This window comes from Simochromis diagramma, unplaced genomic scaffold (assembly GCF_900408965.1).
Source record: "Simochromis diagramma unplaced genomic scaffold, fSimDia1.1 OVJJ01000334.1, whole genome shotgun sequence".
In the NCBI taxonomy this organism is placed as follows: Eukaryota; Metazoa; Chordata; class Actinopteri; order Cichliformes; family Cichlidae; genus Simochromis; species Simochromis diagramma.
The window spans coordinates 4998188-5025112 of NW_024386764.1; the positions used below are offsets into that span (position 1 = coordinate 4998188).

The 26925-nt window shown below is 41.2% G+C and overlaps 2 protein-coding genes across 11 annotated transcripts in view; one reads left to right on the forward strand and one right to left on the reverse strand.

Annotated features, from left to right (window-relative positions):
- Window positions 1-231: 231 nt before the first annotated feature.
- Window positions 232-5145, reverse strand: ddx59 (DEAD (Asp-Glu-Ala-Asp) box polypeptide 59). Of its 4 annotated transcripts, XM_040032618.1 has the most exons (9): window positions 5037-5145; window positions 3940-4786; window positions 3403-3585; window positions 3194-3283; window positions 2710-2961; window positions 1548-1700; window positions 839-967; window positions 452-739; window positions 232-357 (listed from the first exon to the last, which is right to left on the reverse strand). In XM_040032618.1, exons 2-8 carry the CDS (start codon window positions 4771-4773, stop codon window positions 479-481), a joined length of 1902 nt encoding a protein of 633 aa, XP_039888552.1. In that variant the 5' UTR covers window positions 4774-4786; window positions 5037-5145; the 3' UTR covers window positions 232-357; window positions 452-478. The 4 variants fall into 4 exon arrangements, with proteins under 4 accessions (XP_039888552.1, XP_039888538.1, XP_039888548.1 ...); XM_040032604.1 differs by lacking the exon at window positions 232-357 and having other exon boundaries at window positions 376-739; XM_040032614.1 differs by lacking the exon at window positions 232-357 and having other exon boundaries at window positions 376-739; window positions 5023-5128.
- Window positions 5146-5507: 362 nt separating this feature from the next.
- camsap2a (calmodulin regulated spectrin-associated protein family, member 2a) overlaps window positions 5508-26925 on the forward strand; it is a 41761-nt gene continuing 20343 nt past the window's right edge. For all 7 annotated transcript variants that reach the window (XM_040032628.1, XM_040032653.1, XM_040032635.1 and 4 more), the window contains exons 1-4: window positions 5508-6136; window positions 8923-9182; window positions 22584-22745; window positions 25137-25220. In XM_040032628.1, the coding sequence (XP_039888562.1) occupies window positions 5998-6136; window positions 8923-9182; window positions 22584-22745; window positions 25137-25220 (645 nt within the window). In that variant the 5' untranslated portion in view covers window positions 5508-5997. The remainder of the gene's footprint in view (window positions 6137-8922; window positions 9183-22583; window positions 22746-25136; window positions 25221-26925) is intronic.

Sequence of the window (26925 nt, forward strand, 5' to 3'; positions counted from 1 at the left end):
AAATAAACGAAATGTCTCAAACTCCCTAACATCTACTGTGGAAGACAGTGAGATAAATAAAACCTCCAGAGAAACTTTGAGAAAAACTTACCTTTTAGTTGGAATAATATATGAGAATAAAATCAGACTGATTAAAGTTTGTACAAATGGCAGGGTGGGTTCAGTGCCTTGCTCAAAAGCATCTGGACCTTAGTTCAAGTCTGGATTAATGAGGATTCTTATTCTTCTTTCAGTGCCCCTTTCATACTCCTCTATCACCGTGTGCCACTAGTGCCAGTTCCAAGCCCGGAAAAATGTGGAAGATTGTGTGGAGCTTTTTGATTAAGTCACTTTGCATTAATCATACAAAACACAGATCTAAAAAAAAAAAACAGATACAGAAAACACATGTATTTATTTATAAACAAAATATACAAACTAAACATTTACAGGTTACTCAATAAATAAGCACCATTCCATGAAAGATTGGAAGAAGTTGCTACTTCTTGCGACGGTCATGTTTCTTTATGATGTCCAGGAGGTTATTTGTGGTAACCAGTGAATCCTCGTGGTCCTTCTTGTTTCTCTGCTTTTCCCTCCTTTGCTGTTCCTGGAGGTGCGGTGAGTTTAAGAGCTGAGGGGGCAAAATGGAGCCAGTGGGTTTGACTCGACTCACCACCTCCAGGAACAGCCGTTTGTTGTTGTTGTTGAGAAGAGTGATGGCTGTTCCTCTGTGTCCCAGCCGACCTGCTCTTCCCACCTAGATGGGGAAAAAAAGGTAATATTAGATTAGCTGTTGTAATTGAAAGGTTTTCCTAATGAAACTACATCAAAGTGATACTAAGCAGTGCTGACTAACCTGGTGGACATACTCATCCATTGTGTTTGGCATATCAAAGTTAACCACCAGTCTGACATTGACCAGGTCCAGCCCTCTGCCCAGAACACCTGTACTGATCACTACCTCAAAGTCACCATCCAGAAGACCCTGAAGAGAAAACCACAATTAGAAGTCTGTATGTACCACATACAGCAGACATTAATAATGAACTGCATTTACTGGCAAGCCTGTTTTTATTAGCAGGTTGTTCCCATAATTATATTTTACACACAGCAGATAACAAAGCAAGGTGTCCATAAAATAATTCAGCATATTTATGTCTGATACAATCAGCCAGTAAAATTACATACTCTAAAAGTGGGACTCTGGGATCATAAATCATTTTGACTCCTAATAATTTAGATTTATTCTGGATTATTTCAGGCCTCGTCTAACTGTTTCAATAAAGTCACACCTCTTTAGTCACCTGTTCACCTATAGAAGTTGTGATCTTGGAAAAGAAAAAAATTGTCAGTATTTAAGAAGAAAAGCACGTAAATGGAAAAACAGTGTTTTTTTTCTGCATTGTGTCTCTTTGCATTGGACATGCAGACTAAAGCTGGATTCTTGGGGCAAGCCTCAGCTGTGGGTATCTGTCTGTGCTGTTGAAGATAAACACTTTAGGACACCAAACATGGAAGCATTGTTTGGTTTTTCTTCCCTGTGCATGTTTTCCCACTGGTCTCACCCGGAGGATGCGGTTGCGCTCCCACTGGCTCTTGTCAGAGTGGATTGCCACAGCAGTGAGGCCCGTCACCTTGGCGACCGCCTCGCAGAGCAGATCAGCGCCGAGTTTACTCTCTACAAACACTACCACTGGAGGCTGGTACAGCTTACCATCCTGAAAAGTGACAAAATAATTTTTTTTTTTTTTTAACATTTTACATATTTTCTATACAAAAATATTGCCAAAAAAGCTATACAACTAATACATTATGTATACTATGTGCCTGTAGAGGCATCTACATATCTGGATACGTTCCAGCACTCCAACAGGTAACTGTAACTTGACAAGACAGGAAGGAAGAAATGCATACTCCCAATCATACCTTCTTAATTTCACTGTTCTTTAGGAGAACATTCTGTAATCTTGAGCCAACTATTATGCACTATGCTGTAAGACCTGTAATATATGAAGCAACTGCTTTGATTAGTTTTTGAGTCATGATAGTCCAGATAGTTGGTTTTCTTGTTGTGACTTGTCCAAATCCCAGTTTTGTACCTCTGCAATTCCACAATTCACTCACCGCTCGTGAGACAATAGCTTTACACTATGAGTTACTGAGTTATAAGAAAAGAGTCTTATGTTACTCAAACTACGACCTAAGAGCACTTTTCTACTTCAAGTTAATTAAAGTCGACCATTTCTGTTTTATATAAACAGTGCAAACTATTGCTGGGATTCCTGGAGTGGTGCCGTGGCTCTGTGCCCACCCGTTTCCTTCAGATAGAGGCCAGAGTGTCCACAGTGGCAGTCTAAATATGGCAGAAGGGGAGGCTGGTTCTTTATTGGACTTTATAATATTCCCACCAACAATAGCCAGCTGTTAAAATACCAAGCTGGTATCAGTGCGTGTCAAGACTGAGCAGTAAATAAACTGTAACCTAAAACTGATCTAATGAAAAACTTTGTGTTTTTCTTCTAAAGTACTTTCTTTGAGTGCAATGACCAATTAGACCTTTTTTGAATTCAAAAACTAAAAATATCTACTGACCAGTAAAAGAAACCATATGCTGGCAGTGGAGGTGTGTCCAGAAATACTCCACTTATAATAAACCTTTTAAGACTTCATGATTTTTAATCTAAAAACTCAAAGTTAAGATTGAAAAACATCTCATCTATGACCTACGTTGAGAATCTCAAACAGCTTCTTCTTTTTGGAAGGTTCCTCTACCCAAAGCAGGATCTGTCGGACGTTGGCGCACGGCTGGTTCTTCTCCCCAATAGTGATACGTACAGGGTCACGGACCAACCGGGCAGCCAGCTCCTCCGTCCCGGTGGGGATGGTGGCCGACGCCAGAAGAGTCTGATGTTCTTCTGGGACTTGCTCAAGAACCTCCAGAACCTGCTGCTGGAAGCCCATCTTCAACATAGTGTCCACCTACAGGATGCAGCACAACTTTCATGTTGCAGGACTCTCAAAACTGATTTGAATGATTTCTACAGAATGCATAGATGAATACTTTCAAAAGCTGTCATTATGTTGTCTCTTCTAAAAGACACAACTTTTACATTACTAATCCTTAAAGCTATATAAATTGAATTGAACTGAATTACTTTGTCTTAAAGTGCACAGTTTTTGTCAATTGTGAATTTCAATATGTTTGTCCTACCTCGTCAACCACCACAATCTTCACTTTGTCAAGCTTCAGCTCTTTCTGCTTCAAGATTTCAATGAGCCGCCCAGGAGTAGCGATGACAATCTAAAGGAGATTGAGAAATGAACAAAACCATGGCATGGGACAAATGTACAGCCTCAAGCTTTGACTGCAGCAGGAGGAAATTATTGTTTAAGAAAAACAAAACAAAACAGAGACTGTACTTTGATGCTGCTCTTCAGGCGGTGGAGCTGTGGGGGAAGCGGCATGCCTCCGACCAGCAGGGCAGTTCTCATGTTGGGGAGTCCCATCACAAGCTCCTTGGCCTGTCTCTCTATCTGAATGGCCAACTCCCTGGTGGGGGTCAGGATCAAAGCCACAGGGCTGCCCACACTGTGTGCTGATTTCTGAAAGCAGAAGCAATGTTGCACACTGCATGTCACCAAGAGAGCATTTGTGAATTTTTAAATGTAAAATTGTTTGTGTCTTTTTGAGAATACATTTATTCAATTCGACTCTTTTATCTGCAGAGGTCACTGGCAGCTACGGAGCAGCTTTTCTGTCAGATACTGGAGTCTAGTGTCTTCCTAAGGGGTAGCTCAGGAGGGCAAATGCTTGATACAAAAGCAGATTCAGTCCAGATTTACATATTTAGATCTGGGCTGTGGTGCTATTTATCCAGGCTGTAGAAATGTCTGCCTCCTCAAATATAATTTAACTTGATGGCATTTGCATGTGACATATTAGCTTCAATACTGTACCTCGAGTGCCCTCACGACCACTGGCAGCAGAAAGGCTACAGTCTTCCCCGATCCTGTGTCAGCGCTCGCAATCACATCCCTGCCTGTGAGGCCAACAGGGACCATCTGCATCTGGACTGGGGTAGGTGTGTCATACCCCGCCTTTTTCAGGTTACCACTTAATGTGGGAGGGAAGCTGCAGTGCTCAAATTCAACAACAGGTCTTGCGACATCTCTCCCCTGGGTTTCTATGCCCAGCTCCTGTTTAATTCGTTGCACTTGCTCCTCTGTTAGGCCTGATATGAACCGATCTTCCCTGTAGGAGTAGCCTGGTTCACTTTCAACCACCCTACCAGGGTCAGCAGCTGGCTGTTGACTTTGAACAGTACTTTCATGTCTATTTTGGTCCTTTTGCATAAATGCATCTGCCCCAGTCCCCATGCCCATTTGCACTAAATGGCTGGCTTTGCATTCGAGACTGCAAACATCATTATCTGTAGCATCACAGATGTACTCTCCATAGCGACCACACATCACACAGACAGGTTCTCCTGGCCCAGGCCATCTCTGGTTCTTTTTAAATGATTTCACTGGTTCCTCCTCCTCCTCATCATCATCATCAACATCACTGTCATCTGAGAGGGAGCTGTGTCCATCTTCGGGTGCTAAGCTCTCTGCAGCTGCGTGTGTTGTCGCATCTCGTGTTTGGGTGTCTTCACATGCTTCCTCGCTCTGAGCAGGTGTCTCGGAGCTACTTTTGCTATCCTCCTCTTGAACAACTTTGCTTTTCTTAACCACAACTTGAGCCGATCCCTCGGCAGGTCTCTTCACCTTCAGGGCTCGTGGCAGAAACATGTTTAAATACTACCTGTAACCACAACAAAGCAGATGTAAACGCTCAGTTACGCCAAAAGATTTAGGTGACATGTTATGGCAGCAGCTGCAAATAAATTGAGTATGAAGAACCTCCATAGCTCACTTTTTTTAAAAGGGCTAAATTGACTTTTTCCAAATGAAAGTTTTAAATAACTCCTGCTGCGAAGAAACCAAGTTTTTGAGTATTTTGAAATTACACTTCTGAGCCACCATTTGGTTGTTACTTACAAAAACAACATTACCTCTTCGCGTCAAATCCTCCGACAGGCGCAAACAGTTCCCGACGCACACTGATGCCGCAACATTACTTCCTTTGCACGTTGGGAATTGTAGTTCGTAGAGCTGAGTCGCTTCCCCCCCTGTTATTTACATCGCTGTCTTTAGCAAAATTGTATTTAAAACATGACGTTTTAAAAATGTGTATCTTTGTATACTGACCTCTTCTTATTCATTTCATTTTTTTTAATATGTCATATTTTACGTTAAGGGTGCGTTCAGGGTAACAGAGTATGAGTAAAAGTAATAAAAATGCAGCCCATAAAACGAATCCGGGTTGGACATTTTGCAGTGTAGCAAGTTAATGCCGTTTTACCGACTATATTGCGGTACAATATGTTTGTGGGCGGTTGATTCCAAAGAATTAAGATAAAAGTGTTAAAATTCCCAGTGGAGTTTGAAAGCACCGTTCACACATGCGCGTTGGACAACAAAACGTGCAGAGCTAGAGAAAGCCTCAGTGCGGCAGGAAAACCGCATCACGGCACCGAATAGAGGACCGAATGCAAAACACACAGGTTATTCATACAATGACACATGGCCATGAAAGGAAGAAGCCGTCTGCTGCCAAACAACTCAAATAATGGAAATATTGTTGTTTTCATTCCAGTCGACGAGCATTTTTCCCTCCTCTCTGATTTTCAAGGAAACCTAGCTTGTTCAGACGGAGAGCCTTTCAACTGGTAGAAAACAGAATGGATGAAAAACACCAGGAGTAGCGACCTATTGTGTGAACGAGACCGAAAAAAACAAAACAAACCTAGCCCCAAGATAATTTTATTACTGGAAGGACATACATATCTGTGAATAATCTGCGGAAAGACAGACCATCTCTTCAGTTTCCAGCTGTTTATAGTTTTCCACCACATTCCAGTACCGGGATGCTTTCGCTTCGTAGGGTTTGAGGGAACAATCAAGGGGTGAAATATGGGTGAAGTTCAGGACGTCAGGGATGTTAAGAAGACGTTCGTTGCTCCTGCAATAAAGTCTTTTGAGCACTATGACTTCTCCCGAGCCAAAATGTGTTGCAGCCTCACATGGTTGGTGGCCAAAGCATACGGGACAGGTAGGTTCATCACCGCACCGACTGCAACAGTTAACCGGACGCAGCACGAGTCTGTTTATGATTTTAATGCTTTTCTTTTGATTGTTTGTTTTTAATGCATGCTTGTCAGAATCCAAATAAACCCAAAGCAACAAATGTGTAATGGAGATTTATGATTTATTATCAGTCAATTCCCATATGGGCTGGTTCACATGGAAACTGCCATCGTTTGCATTCATTTCTTATGAGGAAAGCAATACGTGTTATACCAAACGAAAGAAAGGTTAAAAAAAAAAAACACTTCCTGTGGTCCCTAATCAATGGGGTGGGTGGGGGGGGGGGGTATTTAATGGAGAATACTTATAGAGATATTAAAGTACCTGTTTCAAATGATGTCACCTCCAGGGTGCTGCATCCATGTCAGAACTGCAAAGTAAGTATGGCCTGACATCCTGTGACACCTAACGTAGTGGATGTAATCCCACAGTTTCAGTGGAATTAGTATTAAATGCTTTAACTGATATAGGGGATGCATGGATGCATATCCAGCAATGCAGTGATAATAAAGTGGCAAATCAGTGTGATTATCTGGCTTGCATTTGAGCATCTATAATAGAAAACTACAGCACAAACATCTGTTTTGGTGGAGTATCCACATCTTTTTTGGATGCACGAGGTAAAATGAACAACAGCGGGAAAAAGATGTTTTTTCAATTTTATAAAAATGTGTCTTAATAAATGCAGTGCAAGATGCTTCTGTGCTATCCTTTTCCCATTTTATCAACTCGTTCATCTTTATCTCTTTTTTTGTTGTTATTGTATTATATTCCTGATTCATACACATCCTCTCAGTTTATTTGAGAGCGTCATTCCTTGTTTCTGTGTTGCTTATATCTCAGCAAACATGAGATCCCTTGCTGATTCTCTTGTGTATTTTCAGTCAGAACTGAATGAAATGGGCTGATTCCAAAAATACAGCCCCCCAGAGAGGGAGGGGAAGGGCAAGAAAGAGAAAGGGAGCGAAATCATCTCCAGATCCCAGCCTACGCTGCTGTGAAAGCTTTACATGCATCCGCCTCATTAGATTGAGGCGAGAGTACATCAAGAATATGCAGTCGAGTACATGCGAGATGTGAGCTGTACAGCAGATCATCTGCTGTCAGGAGTCGCTGTCAAATGCTATCCCCCAACATTTACAGTGTCCTGATTCAGAACTCAGAACAGCAGCGCCATTTAATACCAGGTAAAAACCAGAGGCTGACAGACAATGAGTGTAATTCCCTCTGTATTCACTTAACAAGACGTTTTTCCAGATGTCCTTGTTTAAAGTATTAAGTTGTAACAATGACTGAATGGAAGATTGTGAGTCTGCATGAGTAAAAGCTCAAATACTACCAAGCTAATGAAATATTAAAAGATAAAACCGTCTTCTTCATGCTCAACGTTTTCTTTGTCCTTAAAACGATTAGGAGAATTACAGAATATAAACCAGGAACACAAAATGTTGAAAGATAACATAAAAAATCGTCTCCTAAGCAGCTCCAGAGGTGGTGTTCCGTGAGCTCAGCCTGACCTCTGACCCCTCCCTGTGGATGATGAAGGCGGTGCGGGGGGTTAATATAAAGACAGTGTATTTTTTGTTGTTTGTTAGGATCCTTAATATGAATATAGTGCTGACAGGAAACCCTGTAACCTGGATAGTTGCTACTTCTGCCTGCGATTCTGTTCTGTAATAACACTGTGTACAGATGACCTTGCTGATAGCGGTCAGTCAAAGCAGGTGATTCATTGACCTCCGTGTGCATGTGCTGGAGGATGGGCAGCATAAAGCTGTCAGTGTGTGGATCACCACTCGCACACACACACACAGGCTTTTATCCTAATTAAGATCCATTCTCCGTGCCAAGGAGACAGGGACGAGCCCTGCGTCTGTTTTGCTTGCAGACATAATTTAATGTTTTCAAATAGTCTCATTTGAAAACGCTTAATCGTGGCTTCCTTAATCTGCACCAGGGAAAGAAGGGTTTGCAGTAGCTTTACTAACAAACTGTGCATAACATACTTTATGTTCCCAGACGTGGATTTGTGAAAACACTTGATAGAAAGGTGTGGGCCAGAATTGCTCAAATTATTTGTACGCTATCCCCCGTGCAGTGGACTTGCCTGAGGTAATGAACACACATGCACACACGCTCACGTGCAGCCTCTCTCTTTGATGAGGCAGGCAGTGAGAAGGGTGTTCCCAGGGAGCTGGAAGCTGCAGAGATACACACTCGATGAATCGATCAGGTTACCGCTCATCCTGCAGTTGCTATAGCAACGCCAAGGTCTATCCACACATATCCATGTGATGTTATTGTCAAAGCATGGCAACGAAAACAAGTAGTTGTGCCAAAGTATTGCTAGACAATCTGTCCACAGAGGGAAAAATCCTCAGTGAAGACAGATTTAGAATAACACGGCCCAAACTTGATATTAGCTCATCTGAGTTTATCCTATTTTTTTTTAATCGTATTAGAAAATTTAAATGACTATTCATTAGAAAGGTAGAAAACTAATGCTCCAGAATGCTTTCAGCTGTTTTCCACTGTTTACATCAGCGCTTTTAATTATATACTTGTTTACCTTCTCGTATATGATCCTCAATGATGTGGCAAGGCAAGCAATTTAGAAACATGCTGATGTTTGCCAGCATTTTAATGTCTAATATGAATTGATTCATAAATTGTTATTTAAATGATTTGGCGCCATGTTGCTATTAATCTCTGCTTGTCAGCTGATTCTGCTTCCTCTGCTCTATCACGCAGACAGCATCCCAGCAGACTTGAAGGACCCTTTCTACACAGACCAGTATGAGCAGGAGCACCTGAAGCCTCCTGTGGCCAGCCTCCTGCTATCTGCAGACCTCTACTGCAGGGCCGGCAGCCTTATCCTAAAGAGTGACGCTGCCAAGCCGCTGCTGGGTCACGATGCTGTCATCCAGGCGCTAGCTCAACGCGGTCTGTACGTCACCGACCAGGAGAGACTGGTGACTGAGAGAGACCTGCGAAAGAGGCCTCTGCAAATGGTAGGGGAGCTGTGTGAAAGCTGATAAACTGTACACAGTAAAGATTCTTTCTTATGTGCGTGAATTTAGTAATGTATTGGGCGTGCACCCAGCTGTTGGTGGTAATACAGTGGTAGTAAACCTTTGCTTTGCTTTCGCAGTAACTCAGACATCTATCACGCATACAGTCTCCTTCCTCTTCCGATTATTTGATCTTGCTGTTGCTGAAACTTTACTTAAGCAGACATTCTGGTCTGTCGAGGTGCAGAAACGCATATTTTTACGCCTTCATGCACTCAAATACAAGATCACCCTGCAGCTTTTTCTCTCCCAGCTACATCGTATATTCACATTTCACGGTTTCCATAGAGTATGCTGTTCCTTTAGAATATTAGAGTAAATAAATGCATTTTACTTATTAGCTTGATCAAGCCAAGTTTAATATTGTTTGCTAAGGTACTAAATGTATTCCCTTATTTAAACTTATGTGCAAACCTTTATTGCTTACTGATCAGGACATTTTTTTCCTCCCATTATTTGTAAAACATTTCTCTATGGTAATTCAGGTAAACATGACAAACCACAGTAGTTCTTATTCATGTTCATATATATACAGTTTGGCTCATACTAAACTGTGATTAAACTACTTTGTGGAAATCACATAGTCTCTTAATGGACTATAGCTGGACACCAACAGCTTCTACACATTGCATTAGAATAACAATGCAAGACGACCAAAGTGTAACAAGAGAATACAACAAGATGGAGAGTGTCACTTACACACATCTCTCATACAGATTTTTGTCTTGAATTTGTCATTTCTCAAGCCGATTCACACCTCAAGGCTTTTACTGCTCTGTGCAGGTTGGTATTTTCTTCATGAAAGCATGCTGTAGGGTGGGATTTACTGTACACTCGCAGCTCCTCTCAGTCTGTCAGTGTCAGAGATGAGATGACTTTGCAGGAAGCATACTGCGCGAGATTGAGGTATCCTCATTATTTTGGGGCAAAATCCCAATAGGAGGCTTTATTGCTTCAGTGAATTTGCAATTGCAACACAATTAGCACACAGTATGCCTGCAGTCTGCTTGTAGAGTCTTGCTGGTTTTAATTTCCCTCCAATGCTAATGTAAAAGTTATTTAAGTTTTGTTTGCGGTTACGTTTAAAGCACTTAGTTTCCAGATTACAACAAGTGTTTCAGTGCAACCATTTCTCCCAGGTTTAAATTTTAATGGGTTTTTAAAGGTAAGGGAAATGTTGCACGTGTGAGTGTTATTTGGCTAGTCTCACTAATAATAATAATAATAATGGATTGCATTTATATAGCACTTTTCAAGGCACCCAAAGTGCTTTACAATTCCACTATTCATTCACTCTCACATTCACACACTGGTGGAGGCAGCTACAGTTGTAGCCACAGCTGTCCTGGGGCAGACTGACAGAAGCGAGGCTGCCATATCGCGCCATCGGCCCCTCTGGCCATCACCAGTGGGCGGTAGGTGAAGTGTCTTGCCCAAGGACACAACGACTGAGACTGTCCGAGCCGGGGCTCAAACCGGCAACCTTCCGGTTACAAGACGAACTGCCAACTCTTGAGCCACAATTGCCCCAATGCAAGGATTCTTTATTTGATTGTAATTCACTGCGGTTCATGGCTGAATGTTGTGCTAGAGGGTGTCAGCATTTGTGTTTGTGTGACAGAGCAGGTTTTTGTGAATGTGAAAATGAGCTGTTAGAAGAGTGTGAAATTACTTTCCTTTTCCATGCTCTGTCCTGGCCTTTTTCTTCTGCTTTAATCATCTCTTCTTATCTTCTTTCTTTCTGTGCTTTTTCCTTACTCCCTAGTTACCTTCCTGACACTTTCAAATCCCCTCTTTTACTTTATTTCCAAATCTTTCCCCTTTTTTAATCATTCCCATTAAATCCAATCACTTCCCTCTCTGTGTTCACTTGTCTTTTTCCTTGCTCCTTATTCCTCCCACCTCCTGTTTTGCTGTATCCCGTTGCTTTGTTCTTGGCTCTTTGTCTGCACCACCATTGGTCTTTGTCTGTTAAAAGTTGTCATTAAATCCTTGGTATTTCCAAGACTGGACATTAAATGAGACACGAAGATGTGATTTTTCTCAGTTTTATAAATGTTACCCAACAAGTCGACATACAAACTAAACATCCAGTGCAGACAGATTCTATATAACTCACACAAAGTGTACAAAATCTGTGCAGTGTCTAAATTACGTTGATGTGAGAATAAATAATAATCCACTGAACTGACAGCTAGTGCACTGTCTTCATGAACACTCTGCTGGGGCAGCAACCTGACCCAAACCTAGCAAGTGTTTCCACTAGTGGAATGATTGCAGTTTGATAAGCACTGCGAGACAGTATTAATATTGATCAGCTGGCTGCACACTGCAGCTCAAGAAGAGCTTTATTAATTATTAAGAGACTGTTTGAGTGTCTACCTTGGCTGTTAGGTGTCTGAAGTGAACTCATGTGATAGAGAAAAAGGCATTTCTTCTGGAAGAATCAGACAAGGTGGTTTTTTGTGTTGAGAGGTTTTAGTGAAAGAAAAACATCACTGCTTTTACTCCAGAAGCAGAGACCGAGCACCTGCCTGCAGCTGTATATGTAAGCTGCTCGGGATAAGAGCACCAGCAGTGTCGTTAAATAATGCTGCGTGGCATTTTGGCTTAGCATCTTTTTTGACTCAGCAGTTTGCATGAAGAATAAGAATATTCAGAATAAGCAACTTTAGAGGATGTTGAAGGCAGCTTTAGTAGGTCAGGCAGCTACAGAATCAGATGCTGCTGACGTCTCGTCTGACACGTGTCAGGACCGAGCACACTGCTGACATTTCGTTAGGTTGCCGACCCGATGTTGCTTTATAGTCGTATTTTTCTGTCCCTCTCGTTTCTGCCACTATTCTGCCCACTCAGCCTTCTCTCTTCTGCCATGTGACACATTTCTACACGTGAAGATGCAGAATCCAAATCGCAGTTTCCTCCCACTCGGTCGCCTACACACATTCTGTATCGCTGACTCTCCCCACCTGTAGTGCTCTCAAAGAATAAAGAGGGATGTCAAGGTGGGCAATACTGAAATATTGTTAGCGTTAAACATTGTCGCTCCCATGCAGCACTACAGCGAACACAATTACCTGCTGAGAAAAGCTTTAATTGCTAAGCTTGTGCTCATTTGTGGAAGTGCAGTGGCCTTCTTTGAGTGAGTCCTCTGGAATGATGGAGGATTTATTTAAAACACAAAGGTGTGTACTGCAGCAGGAATATCATGTTTGTGTTGTTTCACTGTACATGTGGCATGTGACAAAAAAGGAAGTTTGAGACAATAATCAACAGATAATCCTTATCAAATATCAAGCAATGTCTTCACTTGAAAAATGAATCCTGGAGAAAGTCACTCTGTTGCCATGGTGAAATTAAATTATATTGGCTGGGGTGAGAATGTAGCCAAAGGACAAACTCTGTGTGTGTGTGTGTGTGTAACCTACGGAAGAGGATTAGAGCCAGTAAAAGTCTATAATTTGGGGTCATGACTTTTTGAGTCATGTTATGAAGCTACGAAGCTTAGACTTTTAAGATTAAAGTCAGACTTTTGAGATTAAAGTCAGACTTTTGAGATTAAAGTCAAAATAAGATTAAAATCAGACTTGTGAGATTTAAGAGAGATTTATAAGATTAAAGTCAGATTTAAGAGATTGACTTCTGAATTTTGTGATGACATGCAGAACAGCCTAGTTACAGTATAGTAATTGGAAACAATAGATTCCAAGAATATGTATGTTTCTTTAAAAAATCTCACAACTGAACAGTGGATGTCATAACTATTTAATTTAATAAAGCAGCAGTAAATAGTTCATGATGCCGCTATGAGATTTTTATTGTATATTAGATGATAATGCGTTTATTTTGTGAACTGTATGCTTTGTGAACTGGTGCTTCTGCTGGTAGTCAGAAGCACCACGTCCTTTTTTCTGGGTTATTTACTGGCTTTATGTGTCTCTGTGACTGTATATAAGACGAACCATAAAACAAAACAGGGTTATAGTCACTATAGTCATATTCTTTCAGAGGTTTACCTTATTGGCAGCTGTGCTCGTTACATGTATGCGAACTTAATTACATTCAACCTAGTTCTGGCCCTCTGTTTAGCTGCCTGCCAATTATATAACACATTTATTGCACAAGTTAGACTTTCACATTATATTCAAGCTTCTTAATTTGAGCCCATTTGGTCTGGAACAAACTGGACGAGGAATGTCATCTTGCAAAATGCTAGCTTTGAAGCATCAAGAAACATAACTGTGTCATACATGCATTACCTCTGCAGGACAACAGTTCCCTCTAGCAGCTGATAATACAACTGTTTTTATTGCTGTTCTGTATGATAGGACTTGTCCTACATTAATACTTTATTTATTTAAATAAAGCTGCTACTGATAATGTGATGAAAGGCCTGCACATGGACACCATATCAACCATTTTAAGTACATTTCCATCCCAGTTGGATTTTCGTCAGCTTGGAGTGATGAAAAATGATTGCAACAGCCATATACACACTGTGTGTACCAAATATTAGTTTTACTGTGACAGACTGATTCATCAAGACATATATATACCATGGATGGATGGAGGAGCGTACACTTCCTCCTGTTATTCTCCCTCTCCTTTGCTGCCTCCATCACTCCTCCTATTGGGCAGGCACTCCGTTTCCATGGTTACACACCAGTTGGCCGGGTGTTGCGTTTGTGTGTAGGTGGGCGCAAGAGTGGGGGTGCTTATGCTGCATATGTCGTTATTTGCGATATGAACTTGTATGTGCAGCTGTGTGCTCTGTGTGTGTAGTGGCTGTTATAGTAGAGGAGATGGACTCCAGGAGAGACGCCGAAATGCAGGATTGATAGAAGCACACGGCAACGCTGTCACGCTGCTTCGTGTGCAAAGAGGCACACACAGAAGATGAATTCAGAAAATTATGTGCCAAGCATGTAACAACACACTTGTCAACATCAGACCGGCTTCCTCAGAATCTTTTTCTTCTCGTATTGCAACTGATCTTGTGAACAAAGACGAGCTGAAGCAGCAGGGTTGAAGGGAGGCACATCCAAGTTCTTTCTGTCTTTGCTGGCCTCAGCGGAGTCACAGGCAGGAAGTTATGCTTAATGCCAGCAGTGACTCAGGGCAGTACAGTATGGATGGATAAGCAGCGAACCACATTACACAATGTCACGTGATGGCCTGAGAACTGCGTCTTTCTATAGTAAATAAATGCTATTATGCTAGTGGAGATCTGGGGTAAAAATCTGCAAAGTCAAACATGTGGAGCAAGCCACAGTGCTTGGCTAGCAGAAATCCAGAATTCCCGATAACTGGTAAAATCAGTCAGTGCTCTGCAGAAAATCTGCAGCAGTATTTCCTGTTTTTGCTGATCCATTTAGCCTGTGAAATAGAGACGATCCACACATGAAAATATGTCAACACAGAGGGAGTTTTCAAAGATGATGGGAGGACTCGGAGTGCATGCATTTCAACAGAGTAGGTCAACACTGGATGGAAGCCATGGTACTGTCCCTCAGTCAAGTTCCAAGGGTAGCTTTGAGGTTTCTAAATAATTGCTAGCTTCGGGTTTGGAGCATATGGAAGGCATGCTGGTTAAATGCTGAATTCCCACAACTGATGCCAGCGTTCTCAGTTGGTGTTTTGTGCATTTTGTAAAGAAAAGGTAATTAAAGGCACAGAAAACTGGAAGGTTTTAAATTTTAGGTTTATAGCAATGATCTTCATAAAAACATTTATTCTCTTAAACCTGCAATTCTGTGTCACACCAGAAGCTTTTTCAGGGAAAATGCAACATTAACTTGTGACAGATCAGGCAGAATTACTGGGAAAAGGCTTAAAGTTAATTAAACTGTCATGTATTTGTGTTGGTCAGGCCACCATTTTGGTCTTGACTGACATTGGTGTGAAAAAAGTAAAGATATAAATATTCTATGCAGGTGTCTGTGAAGGTTCTCAGTCATTCAGGTCATTGGAGCTTGCAAAGAAAAGCGGCTGGACTTCTTTAAGTTGCTTGAAGACATTTCTTCAAGCAACTTAAAGACTTTCGAGGATGCCAATGTTCACATTTTGGACAGAGAGGACAGATGGTTTGAAAGAGGAGTGAAAGAAGCCATCTATGTCCACTGTGAGCGACCATCTTTGAACAGAGGCGGTGGTTTACGACACCAACTGTCTGCCATCTATAATCCAGTTTTGAGATCCCTCCCCAGACGCCTTAACGCCCACTCACATCCTGGGCCATCTGATCTCAGGAATTCGCATGATAAGGTGGGGCCAGGTTTCACAATGAGCTCACCCGAAACCCTGGCTGATTGGGACCCACACCCAGTTTCACACCTTGCCTCAGGCGATTAGAGGATCATCAGGGGGTCCTTTTGTCCCTCTGTGGGGGGTTACTCCCACTAGGTTTAAATCTGGGACTCCCCGCCATTTGACCTTAGAACTGAAGAAGCTTCTCGGATGAGAGGTGAAACGTCTTCAAGCAACTTAAAGAAGTCCAGATGCTTTTCTTTGCAAGCTCCTTTGACTATTCTATGCAGGATTAATTGTAATAACTTTGTTGATGAACTTCGCATTTTATTGGTTTCCTTTAGTGCCAATTCATTAATTTTCATTTGAAGTCTCACTGTGTGGTTGTTAGATTGTTCTTGTCGAGTTAGTTCCTGTAGTGCTCTTTGTATAAAAAATAATCTTCCTATGATTGTCTAAAGCTGTTATGTGACGGCTGTGTGCAGGCAGGAAAAGGACCCAAGGTGCAGACTCCAGAGACAAACGTAAACTGAAACAGCTTTAATGCTGAACTCAAACAGAACAAAAGTAAGACTCCAAATAACTTACACAGGCAGACAAACCACACAGCTAGATAAGGGTAGATCACAACAATGACAAACTGAAACACAGGGCTTAAATACACAGAGGGAGCAATCAGGGAATGGACAACAGGAGGGAAACACAGCTGGGGCAAATCAGAACTGACGAGACAAGGAAGCGTAAACTGAACACACTGAGATAAGACAGAGACCTTCAAAGTAAAACAGGAAACACATAACACAGACTGAACAAAAGACACAGACTCACATGCAGGCACTACAACAGAGGGAACAGAGACGTGGGACCAGGGCAGACAGACACTGACTGGACACGGGGATATAGCGGACAGGGAAGACAGCAACTAAGGATTACACAGAGACAAACCATAAGACATGATTCTAACAAAAACCCAAAGACTAGAAATTATAAATAATATAATAAACTCAAAAACCCTGGGTCAACGACCCAGGCATCCTAACAAAAGCACCTGGTAACTGGGACTATAGCAAATCCTACTCATTTCAGCTCCTTCACAGTGGAATAAACTCTAAAAAAAGATAAAATCTTAAACCTTGTTGGGTGTTTTTTCTCCTATTTTCACTCCATGTAATAGAAAGTGAAGCTCTCTCGGTCCAGCTTTTTGCCTTTCCTTTGGTACTTGTGTTGACCTTCAAAAAGAGAGGTACAGCTGAGTGGTTTTCCATGTCCAGCTGAGTTGGCGTGAATTTACCTGAAGCTAGACAGTTTCAGTTTTTAGACATCTGCCCCAGCATCGAGACTCAGTGCCAGGTCAGGAGAGCTTTAATTGTAAAAGCAGACTGCTTTTCAATATTACATCACCCCTGAGTATGTGTGCTACCATGGCCATGTGGTCGCACAGGAGACCATTGTGCAGAAGTTTGGGAGGATCAGTGAAGCCTCGAACAACCAGAAAAACAGACACAAGCGGATCATTATCCATGATGACTCAGTGCAGTCCTACAAGCTTTTATTGTAAGCGAGTATTGTTTAGTCATTAACTCTGTCCAGATCATTTTCCCGTCGAAATAAACTCAGTCTATAGAAGCATCTTTCTGTGAATACCTGTGTCAGGGATCAGCAAGCAGCTCAGAGCTCTGACATTGAGATTTCGGTTTATTTACAACAGATTGCGAGGTTGAAAAAAATCGTCACACGCGCTGTCTTTTGTAGGTCACTGCGGTTCATATTTGCAATTCTTTTGTGCTGTGTTAAATCAGGCTTCTGTGGTGGATTTCCATCTTTGCTATTTTCCCCCCTTCTTCCTTTTTTTTTCAACCATGAAGCCATATTAAGGATGAGCCGTGTTTGCCTTCTTTGTGTTTGCCCGGGTGGAAATACAGAAAGCCAGCAATACAGCAGCACAATAAAAACAGGATATTGACCGTGAAGCAGCATCTTCTCACCTCCTGAGAAATCTAAACAAGATTTATAGACACAATCAGCTTAGATGAGAAAGCAAAATAGTGTGTGTGTATGTGTGTTTGTGTCTGTAACCTGTTTATTCATTAAATCAGAATGATTTAGCATTTAATTATTTGTACAGTTTTTGTAATCGCCATGAGATAAAAGTGATATCTTGGGGATAAGTCGAATTAAGGGACAGAGAAGCAGCCTTATGATTAAAAAGTCTCCATCAAAGGGCATGGATAAGTGACATTTCCCCCTCTTTCAGCCATTTAGATACCCTCCAGCAGGGCATTTGATCTCTGAATACCCCAGTGGAGCTACTTCTAGCCAGAGCTGCTGCAAGGTTTAATATGTGCAAATGCATGAATATGAGGTAGAGCATCGTTGAGGGGAAGCATATGTGTTCCACAAACCAAAAGGTTAGGAAACATGACATCACGGGATAAAACAGAGGAAACAAGCCTTACTTTAAACAACAGGGAGGTCTGCAGTTAATGAGGAAGGCTGACCCTTTCCTCTGGCAGCAACCTATCTGCCTCTTCTCCTCTTTCCTTACTCTTTCCTTTGCATCCATCCAGTCACCAAAGGCTTTCTCTCGTCTCCTAAATTTCATTTGACATTCACACATGGTCAGCTGATTCTTCACAGTCCATTTGTTTGACCGTTACACGGAGCAGCGACTCTCCCGAAGAAGTGGAACACCCCAAGCATGCATTTAGCTCGATGAAAGCTAGGACCTTTAAAGAGGCATTTTCAGCTTTATTCAAATATAACAAGACAGTTACATTTGTTTTGTTTTTTTTTATTTTGAAACATGGAAACACAGAAGCTAATAATCTAATCCTTTCAAAGTGGGGAAGTTTAGTGTAGCACAAATACTGTGAAATGTTGCTCTGACAGTGTGCTTTTGTTTCGCTTCCTAACTCTTGACAGTTTCCCACTTGATTTCATGCAATTCACAGTACTAAAGCTTTTTATTTTAAGCTTTTTATTAATAATACTTCAAACACGTTGTTTAGGGATTTAGGTGAAAATAACTGAATGCTTACTGACTCATCTGAGCTCACGTAAGCCGTTCTCCTACTTCAGCATCGTCCTTTACAGTCTCAGTATTGGGTCAACCATCTCCACGGCAACACAACACAAAAATCGGCATCTTTAATTCTCATGTCACGAATGTTTACACAAATAATCAAAACTGCATTTTTTCACATTTAAGCGCAGACAGAAGGTGTCATTTTCTAAAGTATGCTTGATTCAAGTTCCACTAACAGCCGAATGAACGCGCAGTCCTACGCTAACCTCTTTCACCCACACAGTAGTGTGTTTTCATTCAGTCCAATTAGAGGCTTCAGGTCTGCGGTCGAGTAAACAACACTTACTCTCACTGTTGTCATTTTATCTCGTCAGACCGCAGCCGATCCAAATCGATATTCTCACATTACTCGGCAGAGGGGGAGGAGATGTGAGAGAGAAAAGGAGCCCTCAGAGGATTTACGCTGGTCCCTTGGCCTTTAAAATTGATGTTGCCTGGAGTTGTTTATTTTGTTGTGGAAATAAAGGGCAGATTATGGATATGTGTGCGCACACTTTCTGTTGTTTGTATGTCTTTGGGACACTGTTTGGACAGGCTAAATGAAGGCCAACTGGAAGCATCTCGGCAGTGTATTATTAAATGGGTTCGCTTTGCCGCCTGGTTGCCAGATAGTGGAAATTAGGCATTGGAATAATGAGACGGCAGATAGAAAATTCTTTTCAGAGATACAAATAATACATTTGTGTCATATTTATCGTCACTTACATTTGGACTGTGTGGGGGTTCTGGCTGTCTTAGCAGGTCATTTTTAGTACAAGTTACCAACCTTTGTTGACCAAGTCAGCCTTTTTCCTCCACGTAAATAAGTAATCGTGGACTCTTACTGCTCTGCCCTCTTTCACCTTATAAATGGCTCACGAATATCTTTCGCAATAAAGCCTCCAGAAATACCTTTCGTAACGTTGGCTCTTTTTGTCTAACTTTGGTCCACTGCATAATTGTGAATCTTCACAAGGACATTCAAAGTTTCAGCCTGATTAACTTGGTTAGCTCATGGAAAGCAGTTTGATTCCTTTTATGTGTGGAGGACACACGTGGTATCACTCACTAACAGAGTGATTTAAAGGAAGGAACTGAAAAAAAAAAAGTCATTTGCAAAGTAGAAAATCATAGAAGATCATAGATCATATCATTTCTGTGCATGCAAAGAAACAATAAAATATGCTCAGTTTGCAAACATGAGAGAATAGGATTCCCTTGCTTTGTCCTTGAGAAGTAATGTCATCATACAAATTAGGGCTGGGCCATATCATACCTTTCACGGTAATACCGGTATAATGTTGGGCAACGATAAGAAAATGAAATATCACGATAGAATATGGGTAAAACGCGCATGCGCAGTGCCTTTGTTTTCATACGCACATGACGGAAAAAGAAGAGAATGAGAAGGGCAAAAGCGGATCGTTGAATGAAACAGATGAACCAGAATTGGTTTGTAAAAATGCTGCAACTTTAATGGTGTGGAACTGGTTTAGCTTTCGTCCGTCAGATACACAACAAAGCACTATTTTTGGTAGAGCATGCTAGCGGGCCGTCGTTATTACCGTGTTTTTTGAAAAACGTTTACTGACCTCGAAACAATTTTATGTGGTACATGGCGCTCGAAAATCTGTCAAATGTTTTAGTACGACTTTGCTAAGCTACGAACCCGCACCGCTTGATGGATTGTCGGAGCATTACGGCTATCGTAGGCAGGAGCCTCGCGGAGTGATACGTACTGTGCTTCAACATAATATTACCGTATTGTGTGTGTATAACCCCTTTTTAAGTTTTGTGGATATTATACATGGTTATGCTGAGGATATGTCGGCCAGTTTCCACTGGAAATGCCTTTTGGTTAAACTGTCAGCAAGGAATTTGCATTTGCACTGTTAAATTTTTATATAACTTTAATGCACATAAAAAAACAGCACTAACAAAGTTGTGGAGTTGTAAAGTATTTTGTCAGTTATATCGTTATCGCAAATTTTCAAATGTATATCGTGATAAATATTTTTGGTCATATCGCTCTGGCTTTGGCTTGATATGGTTATTGAGCATGACTAATGGTGCGTTGTTCAAAAAGAAACTAGAAAAGTGGACATAAAAATATAGAAGAACCAATCAAATTAATATTTTTTAGTCATGATGAAAGAAAACAGACTGGTCATTGATGCAGATGTTTGCTAACATCATAAAAACAAAACACTGTAGTAAGCAAAGGCTTTAGCTATTGTAGTTCTCAAGTATAGTCTCAAATTATTGTAAATACTTTCTGTTGTGCAGTCTGGCTATGCAGAGAGCTCAGGCTTGAAAGGATGTGCAGCAGGTGAGGGAGGTTAAGAGATGGAAGTCTGCTAATGAATATAGAGCGTGTATTTAGAAGATGGAGGAAGTATTTTGAGGAGCTTGTGAATGAAGAAAATGAGAGAGAGGAGGATGGATTGGGGAAAGTTGGTGACTCGGGAAGTCCAGAGGATTAGTAAGGAGGAAGTGAGAGCAGCTGTGAAGAGGATGAAGAGTGGAAACACAGTTGGTCCAGATGACATACCCGTGGAGGTATGCAGATGTGAGGGCAGCAGATTTTTTTGCTTAACAAAATCTTGGGAAGTGAGAGGATGGCTGAGGGATAAAGAAGAAGTGTACTGGTACATGTTTTCAAGAACTAGGTGATGTTTGGTAACAACAGAGGGATAAAGTCAATGAGCCATAACATGAAGCTGTGGGAAAAATTTGTTGAAGCTAGATTAAGAAGTGAACTACCGATCAGTGAGCAGCGGTAGATGTGAGGGTTGCTTTGAGAGTGTTGATGGAAAAGGATAGTGAGCAGATCTGAAGGAGTGGCACTGTGTCTTTGTGGATCTAGAGAAAGCATATGATAGGAATTAGGAAGATAGGAATTATGATACTGTATGAGGACAGTAAGGCAGTGGTGAGGTGTGCAGTAGCAGTGACAAATGGATTCAAGTTGGGAGTGGGATTACATCAGGTTACATAGCCCCTATTTGTTTGTGATGAGAAGGAGCCAGTGTAACAAGGAAGCTGTAAGGAGCAGGGGTAGTGAAGGTAGAGGAGTTTAAATACCTGGAGTCAACCGCTGAGAGCAAAGGATGGTGCCCTGAGAGGAAAAGAAAAGAGTGCAGACAGGCTGAAGTGGATGGAGACAAGTGTCAGGGGTGATTTGTGACAGAAGGATAGCAACAAGAGTGAAAGGGAAAGTTTACAAGAAGGTAGTGAGCCCTGCTATGATGCTTGGAGACAGTACCACTAAGAAAAAGACAGGAGGCTGAGCTGGAGGTGGCTGAGCGGAAATGCTAAGAGTCAGCAGATGAGATGATTTCAAGATGATGTATAAGAGAACTACTTGAAACCCACTCTTAACATTAACATTGCACGTTACATTATTGTGTATATTTGCATGTTTCCAAATAGAACAGGCTGCTACTTAACACCTTGTTATAGTCATTGTTTCTTTTATAATTCTTATTTGTTTTTGTTATAAAACGGAGCCGAATAAGCGAAAAAGTAGATATGCCAAAATGCAGCCAAGCGATACAGTACAGAGTATGGTGGGTTTTTTCTTCACAAGATAACAGTCTGATAACACAAGCTGTCACCAGACATGGCTTTATCTAATTAAAAGCACACACCCTGCTTTCAGCAATAACCATGAGCCAATCAACAGAGAACGGATGCCAGTAGTGTTGTCAGGAAGAAGTTTTCTTCAGGCCCATCACAGCCCAGCAGCCACTGTGAGCAAACTGGGTCTTGGACACATTTGTTTCCAGGGCAACAGCCACATGGGAAAATTTAACCTCAGAAAAAGTTTCATTTGTACAGCACTGAGGAAACTAATGACGGCTTTTTCATTCCCTTTGCTCGCTACTTAAAGCATATGATCAAATAATACAAGGACTGTTTTGTTATTTTATGGCAAAGAAACAAGATGGACTGCTTTTCTTTTACTACAGTGAGCTAGCTGGGAGATTTTAATTTTCAGCCTTTAATCTTGTTACTGTTTTCCCTTTCAGAGCGCCCATCTGGCAATGATTGACACTCTGATGATGGCATACACAGTGGAGGCTGTGAGCGTGGAGAAGGTGATGGCCTGCATTTGTCAATATCCATCCTGCTACCCTGAGGTGGAAACACCTTATGACACTGAGGATGCAGTGACCACCTGGATCAACAAGGTCAGTTATGGTACACGATGTTTTCTTAAGACATGTTATAGAGAGATAGAAATGACTGTGTTTGTGCCTGGTATTTTGTACCTGGCAAAAAAAGTGTTTGGGCCACAAGACTAGTGTCTTAAGATTACAGGTGTTGTTGTATTGCTTTCTGTAAGCCATCCCATGAGTCGACGTATGATTAAACATTTTGTTTTGTCACAAGAAATCCAAACCTGCAGAAGCATAGGTCATTCTGACATCAAAACAACGTTTCTCATCAGTCATCTCTCAGCTGTGCAGCACAGGTCAATTTGTCCTCCTCACAGGCGAACCTCTATAAAAATCTTTTTTCTAAAGAACAAATAATATTTTGTAACATCAAGGACTGATCAAAAGTAATGCCCTTTGAGATTTTGCCATTTCATAAGTGTCCCCTTTCATTGTGTTCAGTGTCTTTTTAAGGAGCTCTTTCAAAAGTCTCACACAGGGGCGTTTCACCAACGTCGGTTTCATGAAGCTTGACCTCTGAAATTCACATTGCACAGTGAAGTCCAGCGAAAACACTGACCTAAATACCATGAAATCTGATCTAGATACACCATGTTGCCTTCATGCCCTGAGGTTCTGCCATATGATGCATACAGGTAGATTCACTACAAATGAGAAAAAAATACCTGCACACTGTTGTGACTCAGTCTGCAGGTGAACCCTAAGACTTCACCTCCCCACCGCTCCTCGCTGGGCGCTGCTACCCCCCGCTGGGGTACTTGTTGGTTCTGGGGCACGTGGCTGGATGTTCTGGTGTGGCCCCTGGAGCCCTGGGACCCTGATCTTAGCTCACAGCCTCTAGGGCAGCCTCTAGCGGGGTGAGCTGCCCGTCGTCTCTGGTCCTTTGAGACTCCCACCCCTTGGCCGTGGGTATTCTATTTAGAGCCTCCCACTTCTCCTGCTAGGATGGGCAGGCAGATATTGCTGAGATGTGTGGCCTCGAGTCTTCAGTACTCTTGGAGGCTGCGGCTGGCCCAGTTCTCCTGGATCCATCTCTGAATGCGTCGGGCTCCTGGGAGGGGTTGTTGTAGCTTATGACAAAGACAAACACACCCCACAAGAAGATTTCTGATTTATGTACTTTTGAATTTTCTAATTTTTGTGTTCCAGGTGTTGTATGTTTGTTCTTCCTTACAGGTGAGGCAGTTAGCGATACATTATGCATGTCTATTTGTACTCTATCCTCCCCCCCCCCCCTTTTTTTTCTCCTGCCTTAGACATTGTCATACTGTGTACTACATATAATGTATTAACTCAAAAAAGACAAATAGAAATGAAGAAATAAACAGAATTTGTAGAGCTGATGTTGGAAAAGCAAAATGTGTTTGTTATTTGTTATTATCCTGTTATTGTTTATTATCCTGATACCTATAGAAAATTCACTAAATTTAGCTCTATTGTGTCACAATAAACACATTTTTTTACAGTCACATCTGCAGGAGATAAGTCAGTGTTCAGTCTGTGTGTTGGTTCAGGCACAAAACATTCTTAGATCCGCAAACTCACATTTAATATATAGGCTTAAACCATGTTACATCAGGCTATATATGACCTTTGAAACATGCCCTACAAAAGTGTTACTTATACTATCACAGCAAATCAGACTTTCTAAGCGTGTAAGTGGTTGTGGTCATCATCTGCAGACACATATGGCTGCTCCTCCATACAGTACTACAGAATCTACAACAGTCTGTTTGCATTCCTCTAATAGAGACAAGGAGCTGCTGTCAGCTTTCAGCTACACACGCACATGCACACACTTACAACAGCAAACAGGAGGTGTGGTCTTGGTGTCCCACTGATCTGACATACGGCTCTCTGTTGGGTTCCACTTGTGTTTTACTGATTTCTCATTTTTAACTCATGCTAGATGCTAGATTTAAATAAAATCAATTCAGCTCCACTTAAATGCATTGTTAATAAAGTAAATTTAATGTAAAATGTGTATAATCCACAGACTGGTGTTGTGGTTTACTGTAGAAATCAATGACTGTAGAAATGACTGTTTTCTACAGTCATTGGTAGAAATCAGAACAAAGTCACAAAAATGGACCAGGACTGCTTTTTTCCTTTGAATCAGCTCTTAATAAGAAATAAAAAGATGACCATGGTGTCACTGTTTTTGAATATTTTATATATGTTACTTTAATTACTGGCAGGACAATAATGTGGAAACTAAAATTTCAGTATTAAGGTTACCAATTTGAAAATAAACTATGGAGACTAACTTAAAATAACAAAACTAATTTGGCTATTACACTTTCTAAGAGAGCAATTTGAGTCATACACTGCTCCTTATCATTTGCTTCTTGATGCTTTTGTGGCTCGGGTCATTTTAAACTTGTTTGTGCTCTTCTCTTTCAGGTAAATGAATACCTGAAAGAGATTGTGGCGCAGGAGCAAAGGAAGAAGGAAACGCAGGGCACCGAGCCTGCTGGGAGTCCTCGGGTAGGTGATTTTTTTTCCCCTTCAATTTCTCATCTTTAGCCCTTCACAAACTAGGCATAAAAACACAAATGTTTGTCGGACAGTAAACAGAAGCAAAGTAAAACTCTTGGCTCTGCTTAATAGAATTATCGCCACATTCGCCTTTTGACTGACAGATATTTGTCCCAGACCTCTATGTCACTTTATGTCTGTGAACAGCTTCCTGGACAGAAGTTAAGCTGTTAAAATCCTGATGCCATCAAAGAAAATCTGACTCACAGATGTCTGAGCTTTAGATTACGCTCAATCTGTCTTAATTAAATCACACAGAGAGAGGAAGAGATAAGACCAGGTTACTTCTTCAACACCATAATGAGTTTATCTGCTCTGACAACTCTGCATGCTTCAATCACTTCATCTTTGTCTTAACCAGAACATCAGCCCTCTGCAGTCTAATGAGGTAATCAGGGGTGACCCAAGTTCAGGGTCCAGCCCACAGTCCAAACCAGTTATATAACCGACTCTACTATCAGCAGTAATTTAGAATGCAATGAGACAGGCTGGTGTGGCCTGTGTGTGTGTCTGTTTATTGTATTTAAGTAATCCATGCTGGATTCTGTAGTTTGACACTGCATTTGCAGTAAATAATTTAGTGATTCACTGAATAATGCCTCTCATGGGTGGAAATGAATTAACTGAAATCTCATAAAGTCCTTCTTTAAATTCAAATACCTCATAAATCTCTTAAGCAGGTCTATACCAGTGCATATGTTCACAGATACAGTATACCTACAACAGGACTACTTAGTACTGAGAGTAAATAACATATGTGATGTACTATTTAACAAATAATGTGAGACAGAATAGGCTTTATTGACTGCATTTTGCCACTGATATGCATCACCTTGTGTGCTGTTTAGTCATCAATACTATTAAATATATATATGGAAATGTAAATTATTTCATTAATTCAATTCAATTTTATGTGTATAGCTCCAAATCACAAGAACAGTCACTTCAAGTAATGAGTAGTAGAGAGAAAACCCCAATAATCAGACAACCGCCTATGAGCAAGCACTTTGGCGACAGTGGGAAGGAAAAACTCCCTTTTAACAGGAAGAAACCTCCAACAGAAGCAGGCTCAGGGAGGGGTGGTGAGGGGAGGGTGACAGGACAAGAGAGCCAGAGATAAACAAATATCTGAAGTTTTATTTATACTGGTGTCATATAGTCGATGGCATGCCATATTACGTTATGATATAATATGTCAATAGGTAATATTAATTTTGTCACCTTTATGTTTGTATTTTAAATGATACACAAATTATGTGGGTCTGCATAAGGACTGTCTGTCCATTATATATAATAGTGTTAATATGGATGTAAGAGTTTGTGGTAATGATGTTGCTTATCTATTGTTTTATCAAGCATTACTAGCATTTCGGGCTAATTCAGTTAACCGCCACAGTGTTATCAGATTTAAAGCAACCGGGGGTTTTCCTATGAAGCAGCTGTACGAATCAAGTATGCACAAAAAGAAATGGCCTACATTCCAGTCTGCCCTAAATCTTATATTTGTCCCTTTTGCCTTGCTTTCTTTGTCACACAGGTTATTTGAGAAGGAGGAATAAGTTGGGCTCCAGTAATAGCAGGGGGTGCAGCAAATGCTCCCGACTTCCGGAATCACATCTTTGTCATTTATGACTTTATTATTGTGGAAACTCAT